Source organism: Cynara cardunculus, assembly GCF_001531365.2.
Source record: "Cynara cardunculus var. scolymus isolate 2C chromosome LG 17, CcrdV1, whole genome shotgun sequence".
NCBI classification, from domain to species: domain Eukaryota; kingdom Viridiplantae; phylum Streptophyta; class Magnoliopsida; order Asterales; family Asteraceae; genus Cynara; species Cynara cardunculus.
The window spans coordinates 16,069,696-16,080,592 of NC_037544.1; the positions used below are offsets into that span (position 1 = coordinate 16,069,696).

Consider the following 10,897-nt stretch of genomic DNA (forward strand, 5'->3'; position numbering starts at 1 on the left):
TGTGTTTTCTATTTTGTGTTGAATTAACTGACGTATTTCAATTGATTTTTTGAATGTGTTAAAAATATATGGTAGTTTACAAATGGTTTAAATGACCGGATATTTCAGTTGAATTTAACTGAAATGAATTGATTCAGATTTCAGACTTAACACGTTTGCCGGTTTACAAAAACAAACAATCTTATTGATTCAGATTTCAGGCTTCAAACGTAAAAACAAACAATCTGACTGATTCAGATTTCAGACATAAAAACAAACAACATGACTGATTCAAATTTCAGACTTCAGCACCACCTCTTAAAAAATCAGACTTCAGACTTCAACACATCTTTAAAAACAAACGTTACATTAATAACTCAGAAACCAATTTTTTTTAAATATTAACTATGAATAACATGATAAAATATAAAATTTATGGAAACATTTAACATTACTAAATCAATCTGTTAAAAATAAATATATATGGATTACTGCAAAAAAACGTAAACGTTTTATTGTCATGAGTTAACACTCAATAATTATGAAACATTATATAAAAATAAAAACTGAAAACAGAAATAGATTTGCACGTAATCCTACATCCAACGGCTGGCATAAGTTCCCTCTAAACTCCACAAAGCAAATATCAACCGTCAGATCTCTATTTCATGCTCTACTCTCTTCTGTTTCACACTCATCATCACTCACGCTTTCTTCCCTCCACCGCTTCTCTCTCTTTCTCTTCACCCAAAACCACTCTCTTCCCAACCAAAGCGGTTTTCCGTTCATAATTCTTTGCCCTTCCTCATTCCCTCGGCAGTATCGCGTCCTCTCCGATTGCGTTTTACGACAGTTTTTCCGTCCAAACGCTTGTATTTGATCTAACAAAACGGTATTGATTTTGAGAAATTTCGTTGTTATGCTTTATTATAAACCCTACTGCTCGTCTCTTGCATGAACACTTTCTTATTCTTGGAATATTGTTTCTTTATTTTCTTCTTCTTTATGGCTACAAGAGAAGTGGCGTTTTGGATATTTCTTACAGTGACGACTAAAAAAGTTAATTTTCCAAGTTAATTTGATTTTTTTGGATTGAAATTTTAGCGATACATCTCTCATTGGGGTTTATGATCCCTTGGCGTGTAGGGTTTTTGGTGTGTTTGTATTTATGCAAAATTTGTGAAAATCTCACATACAAGCACTAACCATTCATTTTTAAGAATTTTGTTTTCCATATATATATATATATATATATATAAAGAAAATCGAGTTTCTTTTTAAATTTCCATCTTTTAAAAGTTAAAGTTTTGAAATTTCTTTATTTATTACCATATTAAATGACTATGGCTTTGGTACTGGACTCACGTTCGTCAGATAGAATATTTAGTGGCAATGGCTTTGGTATTAATTTCTCTAATTGTCAGAGAAAATATAAATGCCAAAGGGCTTTGTTATTAATTTCTCTGTTTTTATACTTGAGTTACAGTCATCTATTGCAGGAGATCATCACAGCTTCTTGAAGATTGATGATGCCTGGGGACAATAAAACTGCAATTTGTATCCTTTTTCTGATGCTTTCATGGCCTAATGGTTTATATGATAATCAATTGTATGTTGGTAGAAAATTCAAAATGAATTTGTTGCCTATAAAGTTTCTTAATGTAGCTTATGTTATTTTAGATGTTTTCTTGAATGATCTTTTCAGGTTTGGGGTGAAATTCTGTGAAATCTGACATTTGATGATAAGTAGTTTAATGTTTTAGTTATGGGGTTCTTTGATATTGGTAAAAAGGATATACTTGATGTGTAATTGTTGTTTGTGCCTCATGGCCTAAGAATTTTTTTGTTTCATTCTTGTTTATGTTACTACTTAACCAACCTGTCAGCCCACCCTCCAGCTGCAGGACTGAAGCTGGATGCTTGTCCTAACTTGGTTGATCAAAATGGGGTATGCCAAAAAAAATTAAGTTGAGTTATTGAGAGTTAAAATGTACTTGCTTAGGTGGTACTCTATCCCAAATAAAAGGTTTGACTTTTGCGCTTCGAGTGAGTTGATTTTTAACTCCAAGTGATCGTAGATTAAAAATGATAACTGCTTTATGGTTGTGTAGTACAGTAATAAGACACTTGAAGCTAAGAACATCCAAGCTGCGTTTAAATTTGGAAGCTTTGGATGCTTGAATTTCTGAAATGAAAAATGGACTCTTTCATTGAGACCAAGGGAATATCATGAATTTCAGCATGGCTTGATCTACTTAGTTTCGTTGTGACGTTCTTCTTGAAAAGATTCATTAGTATTCAAATGATGGAGTAGAAAAGAAAGTTGGGATTGCTGAGAACTTGTGGTACTAAATGTTACTTATTTAAGAGCTATGGATCATTGCTGGCATTCATATTTGCTTCGTTTTTGCTTACAAGTGTCTGAAAACAGTTCTATCCAATGCGCAAACTTATCAAACTAACATAGCTTAAAAATAGATTAGCTGAATATTTTTTTTGGGTCTAACGTACTGACTGTTGCAGTTTTCAATTACGATTGCTTCGTATGCGTTATAGTTTCTGTTGGCATCTCTGGTGGTTATAGTAATTTATACTTGTCTTTCAGAAACCTAAAAGAGCAACACGTTCAAATGTTTCCTTGTACTTTCTTGGTTTCATGAAATTGCAGCATCTCACTTGACACATTTTATATATAATGATTGCTAAGGCGCCCTTTCATAATTACGAAATGAGGGAATCTTGTGAATCCATATCAACAATGTCTACTTGTTTTTATGATAATAATGGAAATGTAGGTAAATATAACTGGACACTTTCCCAAAATGGAAATGTTGCAATGTATTGGAGTCCTACAACAAACATTTTGTGATCTTATAATTAGTTGAACTGACTTTCTTGTTGTTCCATTTTTTGCCCTTCAGATTCCCAGGATAGTTGGCATACCTTCAGATATTCCCCTACCATATACAGGTAAGGCTGTTTCCGCAGTTTCTTTGGTCAATGATGGGAGAGACAATAAGGAAGTTGCAGAGCGAAGTGTTCACTGTCCTCCAACTATGTGTTATGATTATCAGTATCCAGGTTAGAATTCACATAATTTTTGCCTTTACTCTTCCATATCTTAGAATTGATTTCCATTTTCTTCAACTGCAGCTCATAGTTCATGGTGTGGTATGGCTACACTCTTCAAATGTCTAGCCTTTTTCTATGTTTTTAAACAATATAAAACTAGTAAATATGGTATATCTTATCAAAAAGATGCCTTAAGGGCTTGTCTGTTTGGATGCTACTGGAAAGGTGCCTCTTTATCATGGATTGTTAAGCAAAGGAGACTGTGACTAATAAGTTCATTTATAGGCTTTTTTTCTTCTAATTTTCAGATTGCATTTGTTAGGCTTACAGTATTTTTTTCTCCGCCATTTTATTGTTAAAATATTTTGAAATTTATGCCAGCTCTCATAGGTTATATTCGTCTGAACAAATCAAGCAGATGAGACTCACAATCGGATCTTCATTTTCCTTGCACCATAAAAGTATGACACTATGATGAAAAATGATAAATGGTATTAAACAAATGCAATTTTGACTTGCTAATGCTAATTTTTCTGTAGGCATTGTTTGTATGTTTTCTCAAATTGGTCATTATCATTCCCTGTTTTAAGAGATTGGTTAGCTTTGATTATTCATTTACAGGACATAGCGGAACCTATCGTCAGTTGGATGGTTCTTGCCATCTAAATTCTGCTGGCGCCTCATACACGGACAATGGTTCACCTCTTTATTTTATGCCCGGCTACAATCCATATGCTCCTACGACTTTCTTGGGCGTTGATGGGCAACACCCCCATTTTTCCTCATCAGAAGGTATGCCATGCTACCCATGGAATTCTGTCTTCACTGGTGATGCAGAATACCAAAATCCAACATCTTGGGGCACCAAATCTGCCATGGCTTCTAATGGTCCAAAAAGGTCCAGTGATCTTAACTTGAACAGAAGCACGACCACTTTTAATGAAAGATCCCCAAATTACCCATTCAATATGCAGTCACGACAATCAACTTCTAATATATCTCAGTCGTTTCTTCAGTCTCAGCTTCTCTGCTCACTGAACAAGGTGTGTGTCATCTTCAAAGTATACTCCTTTTTCTCAAAAAATGCAAGGTTTGACTTAACATGTAGTTTAATAAGATTGTTTTTTACTAATATCCATATACCCCTAAAATGACCATTAATGATGCAAATTATGATAATTTGTGGACCAGGTCAATGTTACACACACACACACACACACACATATATATATATATAATATTATGTGAGATCTTCATTTTTGTGAGAAGGTGAGAAAAGGTGAAGGTATTTTTATATTTTGTGAAGGTTGTAACCTCCACATGACCTAAAAATGTGTGTTGGAAGGGTACATTATACTGTGTGAAGGTTGTAGTTGTCATACAATATAAGGTTATACTTATAAGTCTCATAATAAGGTTATATTATATTGTGTAAAGGTTGTACCTTTCTCACGAAAAGAGAACTCAACCGTAAAAACCAGTTTCTTGTTATTGTTTCATAGATTAAAAAAGCACATGCGAAAACCAAATCCGTGAAAATCAACCAAAGCCATCCAATGAGTTTGATTTTAAGCTATTATTCATATTGTTTCACATGTTCTGTTCTTGTGTTTGAGTATGAGTGTGTGTTCAATGTATAAATGTTTTTTTTTCACGCACAAAACATTCCTCGATGTTTCATCTATGAAACAGCGTTGTATGAACACTGAATGTTCACGTGTGTTGCTTCGTCTATGAAATAACACAATGAAACAACACATACAAACTGGTTTTCAGGTTTTTAACTTTTAGATGGTTTCTATATATAAGACAAAGAATCGTGTGAGAATAGGTAGTTACTTTATTGTAAATTTTATGTCATATGAACCATGGTTATCAATATACATAAAATTTGTTGGATCATGTATAATAGTTGATGAAATTATGTATTTAATTTGTGCTAAATTAGTTGATTCTAAAATGATCTTATGTAATTGATTATTGGTTTGATCTTTAAGATATAGTGGATATTTTTTCTGTGAATAATTTGGAGACTGAAATATTGTATAACACACTGCTCTCTTGTGTAGTCTACGCTGCAGTCAGGTGCTGCTTATCATGTTGCAAAAGGCTATGAGCCATGTCTGAACTTGTCATCATTTGCCTACCAAAACCAAGGCCTCTTTGGCAACTATTCCATGATGAATGGTCCTAAAGTGAGAGAGAATTCATATGTGAATGGAGAATCTGAAGAAGTAACTTGTGGTCCTCGGGCTTACATTGACCATGAAGAATGTGGGCATTCATTTAAAAGCGATGAGTATAATCTTGACGGGTTTCAGACGAAGTATGAATACGCCAAGTTCTACATCATCAAGTCATACAGTGAAGATGATGTTCACAAATGCGTTAAATATGACGTTTGGTCCAGTACGCCCAACGGAAACAAGAAACTAGACGCTGCTTTCCGTGAGGCTGAAGAAAAAACAAGAGAAACAGGGTGTAGATGCCCGGTTTTCCTCTTCTTCTCAGTAAGTGAAGTGAATGTACTACTTTTCTTCTTCAAATTTTGTTCAATGTAGCAAGAGTTTGTTTTGTGATGATTATGCAGGTAAATGGGAGCGGGCAGTTTGTGGGTGTTGCTGAAATGATGGGGTCAGTTGAATTTGAAAAAAAGATGGATTTTTGGCAACTTGATAAATGGAGTGGATTCTTTCCAGTGAAGTGGCATATCATAAAGGACATCCCCAACACACAGTTGAGACATATTATCCTTGAAAACAATGATAATCGGCCTGTTACATACACCAGGGACACCCAGGAGGTATTTGTTTGATCAACTTTACATATTCTGATATTCTTTAGGGTAGAGGTCACATCTGTGTACATTACATCCTACTCAGATCCGACCTCTGGGTGGGACATACTGGGTTTGTTTGGTTTGGTTTATATTTTGATGATAAATGGTTGGTTGATTTTGTTGTGGGGGGGGGGGTGTTCAGGTTGGATTAGAACAGGGTTTAGAGATGCTTGAGATTATGAAGAGGTACCTATCAAAGACATCGTTGCTTGATGACTTAAGCTTTTATGAGAATCGTGAGAAGTTGCTAAAAGCCCGAAGGACGAGTAAAGTTGAGGTGCTTGCTCAAATCATGTACTCTTGTTTTGTTAGATTTTTTGTTATTGATTTACTGAGAGTCGGTGGTGGTGAGTTTTGATTTGCAGAAGGAAGAAGGGTCAATGGATGCAGCAGCTTCATCTCTCATCAATCTCACCCGCAATCTGTCTCTTAATAATAATGATATAAGATAAGCCGATGACTTAGGGATCGAATGGATGATTAGGTTTATGGACTTGAATTGTGTTATTTGGTATTGTTTGGTTTGGCAAAGTAAAAAAGAAAAAGGTAATATGGTTTCATGTTGCATATTGGGCACTGAGTTCATTTATTTGTACATGCAACTATTAAACTTTAAGGATCATTCAATATATCAGAAAATATAAGAAACAACACTGAATTTCCTTTTCAAATCAACCAAAAAACAGAAAAAGTATATCGAAATCAACCAAAAGACTTCAAAATCCCTTGAAACCATGGATTTGGATTTGCAGGTCTTTGGTCCACCTTAACGGTATAGCCACTCAACACAAATAGTGGAAGCACCACTGAACATGATCAACCAAAGATTCTTATGTTCACGGTTATCCATCCACGGTTGCAAAAAATGCTACTTTTGTTTAGACATGGCCATAAATCGGTCCTGATACCAAAATAGTGATCCTGTAACCGGTTCTGGTCCCGATCCAAATGTGAAGGCCCATTTAAGTTGTATGAGGCCCGGTTATGAGGATCAGTCCCAGCCGGCTCAAACTGGTCGTATGTATAAAAAAAATTAAAGTTCGATTTTATACGTAAATTTTTTTGAAGTTATTTTTAAATAATACAAAAGTTTTATTCTAATATACTTGAAATTATGTAATTGGATCAATTAAATACACCTAAAAATATGCTTTTTTTTGCGAGAATTGTGAACATTCATGAGTTGGTATCTTTCTCCATATATGTGCATTCACATACAGACACATATATATATATATATATATATATATATATAGTGAATATATATTAAACGAACAATAAATACACTTAAAAAGTATGTTTTATTAACTAAGTTTTAGATATATACGAGAAAACTCAAATGATGGATACGCAAGCATGATAACTTATATGTTGTTCTATATCTTCATGTTGTATGGGGTGCAAATCTTATGTACGGTTTTATAGAGTAATTTTGTAATTTGTTTTCAATCATACATTTAGAAAGTAAAAAAGACATTTAAAAATATATTTAAAAATACATTTTAATTGAAAAAATTGGGTCGGTCCTAGATCGGACCCGTAACGACCGGGCTTTGTTTTTGATGAAAACCATAACCAATCTTTAAACCAACGGTCCGAAATCGGACTCTGGCAGTAGGCCCATTTGGCCATCTCTACTTCTGTTACATGTTTGCATTAAAAAAAAATACTACTTGAATGAATGAGTGATTTATGTGACTTCTTGTTATTTGAATGAATGAGTGATTTATGCGACTTCTTGTTATTCGCAATTCCAAACACCCCGGTGAAAAGAAAACCTTAACACACCCAAACAGTCACTTAAAACCCTCTCGAACATGGAAAAAAACCCTTGGAGAAAGCGGGGGAAGACAACACAATGATGGACGACGATCAATCGCAGCCGTTGGTAGTCAATCACTCGCCGGATAAAACCCCTGAATCTCCCCGGCGGCCCTTGAAGATTGCCAAATTTTCACAAGAAGACGAAAACAAAACAATGGGGCAAAACCCTAGCACGATCCAAAGGTACTTGGTTGCAGTGGAGTATATTGGAACTCGATATTCTGGTGCTCAACAACAATCACCTAAATTCAGGACCGTTGCTGGTGTTCTCGAGGTTATTACTTTTTTTTATCTGTCGAGATTAGACTGTATATGTATTGAGGATGGAATTTGACATGTTTGATTGTTTCATGTAGAGCGCATTTCACAAGTTCATTGGTCAGCCGGTTTCCATTTTTTTCTCGAGTCGGACGGTGAGTTAAGCAATAAGGATTTCCCTTCTATTGTTTTATAACATCCCGATCCATCACGAAGATGTATATTGTGCCATTGGTTCGTAACCTATACGATCATAATCTTTTGCATTACTTACTCATGAATGTATCTGGCTGTAGAATATCTCAGTAATCTAGTCTACTGTGTTGTGAATTTTATGATTGCTTTATATTCACACAAAAATTAGTATTAAGCATGTTATGTGCATGTATATACTTACTTCTACTGTCATCTTTAACAAGTAATACAATGTTAAGCACACCAGAATCGTTCAAGGGGTTTAGACTTCAAAGCACTTTTCAGGAAACAAGAAAGCATAAAAATTGGACTTTAGATGGCGATTTCGAAGAATAGTTTGTTTGATTTGGTGTACTTTAGAAATTAAACAGGTAGCATGAGTGCAGAGTCCTTCTTTGTTAAATAAAAAATATAGGAAGTTTGTGCCACTAGGCTGTGAACATCCATCACTTAGTTCTACTAGCTTCTACACAGACACTTACCCTAGATACATTTATCATATGCGAAAATAATACAAGACATGGTACAACCTGAATCTGTGTAGGCCACGTGAAACAAGGGCATATTCCTATGCTACTTTGATACACCTTTCCAAGTTCATTTTCTCATCATTTAATTTGGTTTTGCCTTGGTTATATCAATTGCAAATAAACACTTCTCTAAGTGATCAACTTGTCTGCAAAATGTGTTTTATCAATGAAGAACATGAATTAACAGAAAGAGAATGCTAACGAGATGAATGATTGCCTCTACCCTTTTATCTCAACCGAGAATTCATTTACACGCAGACTCTTAAAAATTTAGCCTGTCATTACTAAAGAGTAAAGAGGAAGAACAAGATAAATGCCAAAAAGCATTCTATTAGAGAAGCAACGGAATATTTTACACAACAGAAGTAATGAAAACAGCCGACAAAATTAGTAGTTTCGGAAATTAAATGCTTCTCAAATATGAAAGTACGAGGAGAAGTAAATGCAAAGTGTAAAAGTACGGTTACAGTAAGACTTAAGGATTATAAATTTGATATAAAAGATCACCCCTTTGGTCAGTAACATATCTGCCTACTTGCATTAGAAAACATAAAAGTAAGAATTCTGCAGCAGATGATAATATCATAATACTACCACTTAATCAACAATTAAAAGATAAGGTCTAAACACTTGTCCCTTTTATCTGATTACGGTTACGGTTACGGTAAGACTTAAGGATTATAAATTTGATATAAAAGATCACCCCTTTGGTCAGTAAAGTATCTGCCTACTTGCATTAGAAAACATACCGTATAAAAGTAAGAATTCAGCAGCAGATGATAGTACTACCACTTAATCAACAATCAAAAGATAAGGTCTAAACACTTGTCTTTTTTATCTGATTATTTGTACTTACATCTGATTACACTCCGTTAACTTATGCATTTTTGATTAAACCAATATTAACTTAAAAGTTAAAAAACTCTTCCTGTCTTGTATCAGCTGCTGTTGTGCATGTAGCCTACCTCTTGCAGTCTTGCTACGACAATAATCTGTCTAGCACTTAGCAACATACTTTTTCAGAAACCATAACACCTCAAGAACTCCAAATATCATTCAGCTTCATAAAAAGAAAAGAAAAGGGACGGACCAGAAACAGATACAAAACAGGGAAAACAAGGCGACAAAATAAGGGTAAAAGATGCTGTAACAACTTCAAATGAGTCATCACTGTGGAACAATAGTGACAACAAACACTTAAGCATATTTCTCGAACTACATTTATCTGGACTGCATTGAAAGTGGAAATTCTGAGGTAGTTTTGATCACTAAGAATATTAGAGTAAAAAACATGGTTAGTATTGCTTAGGTAGAAAACAGAAAGTTCATGAAAACTGTTGATAACAAATTTTAAAATATTTATTATTTACTTGGTTGTAGGCTTGTAGCTTATAGTGTAATAAGCTTAGTGTACTGGATTTCACTGTGACTTTGAGTACCTGGGAGTTAGGATGATATAAAGTGCCTTTTTGGATGTATTTTTGGCATGGCTCTAAATGTCATGAGGCATAGGCATGACAACGGGGCGGGGATGGGGAGGGTTTTGTAATCCCCGGTCCTGGTTTGGAGTAACATCCCCCGGCCGGTCCCTGGCGGGTACGAGGATTAACATCCCGTCCCCGGTCAAACATTCAATCCCCGGTCAAACCCCATAAATAATATCCTTTAATTTGATTCTACCGGGGATCCCCGGCCCTGGTTTGAGTAACATCCCCCGGCCACGGCCCTATCCCCGGTTTGAGTCTACCGGGGATCCCCGTCCCCGGGACCCGTTTTAGTGGGGAATCCCCGTCCCCATTCAGGTCGGGTGAACCGGGTTCCACCGTCCCTAATGTGGCATGACGCCTTACACGCCAGTGCGAGGACGCAACGTTTTTCAAGGCGCTAAATTTGTGGCATACATATATATATATATATATATATATATATATATATATATTCTATTTATTATTCAATGAGATAATGATATTAAAAAAATTTACATTCATATTAGAGGAAGAAAAATCATATATCTATACTATATTATAAAGCATTTGACAAAAACTCTTAAAACCATTTTTTATGCATGAAGTACTGTTTATTGATGCATATTACTTAAAATTTAAGATTACAAGTAAATTGTGCATAAGTACAACTTATTAAAGCTCTATGTTTGAATTCGTGTAGCTAACTGCGGATAAATATAATCAAATAGAGGATA

At 34.9% G+C, this 10,897-nt stretch overlaps 2 protein-coding genes across 6 annotated transcripts in view; both read left to right on the plus strand.

The window, feature by feature from the left end:
* Window positions 1–684: 684 nt before the first annotated feature.
* LOC112500081 lies at window positions 685–6,484 on the plus strand. 5 transcript variants are annotated; one of them, XM_025103363.1, is made up of 9 exons: window positions 685–871; window positions 1,479–1,536; window positions 1,866–1,927; window positions 2,901–3,060; window positions 3,673–4,094; window positions 5,121–5,561; window positions 5,642–5,854; window positions 6,033–6,167; window positions 6,256–6,484. In XM_025103363.1, the coding sequence occupies exons 2-9, from the start codon at window positions 1,506–1,508 to the stop codon at window positions 6,340–6,342; spliced, it is 1,551 nt and encodes a 516-aa protein (XP_024959131.1). In that variant the 5' UTR covers window positions 685–871; window positions 1,479–1,505; the 3' UTR covers window positions 6,343–6,484. The 5 variants fall into 5 exon arrangements, with proteins under 5 accessions (XP_024959131.1, XP_024959129.1, XP_024959130.1 ...); XM_025103361.1 differs by having other exon boundaries at window positions 698–871; window positions 1,466–1,536; XM_025103362.1 differs by lacking the exon at window positions 685–871 and adding an exon at window positions 1,241–1,380 and having other exon boundaries at window positions 1,466–1,536.
* Window positions 6,485–7,630: 1,146 nt separating this feature from the next.
* The window catches only part of LOC112500368 (tRNA pseudouridine synthase A), a 9,643-nt gene continuing 6,376 nt past the window's right edge, over window positions 7,631–10,897 (plus strand). The window contains exons 1-2 of the mRNA XM_025103851.1: window positions 7,631–7,988; window positions 8,071–8,127. Of these exons, the coding sequence (XP_024959619.1) occupies window positions 7,749–7,988; window positions 8,071–8,127 (297 nt within the window). The 5' untranslated portion in view covers window positions 7,631–7,748. The remainder of the gene's footprint in view (window positions 7,989–8,070; window positions 8,128–10,897) is intronic.

What these genes read in the sequence shown, in the direction of transcription:
- LOC112500081 (XM_025103363.1), top strand. Translation starts at nt 1,506, where the DNA reads ATGATGCCTGGGGACAATAAAACTGCAATTT. An exon ending in ACTTGGTTGATCAAAATGGG is followed by an intron (nt 1,928 to 2,900) that starts GTATGCCAAAAA and finishes TTTGCCCTTCAG; the next exon opens with ATTCCCAGGATAGTTGGCAT. An exon ending in TTCTCTGCTCACTGAACAAG is followed by an intron (nt 4,095 to 5,120) that starts GTGTGTGTCATC and finishes TCTCTTGTGTAG; the next exon opens with TCTACGCTGCAGTCAGGTGC.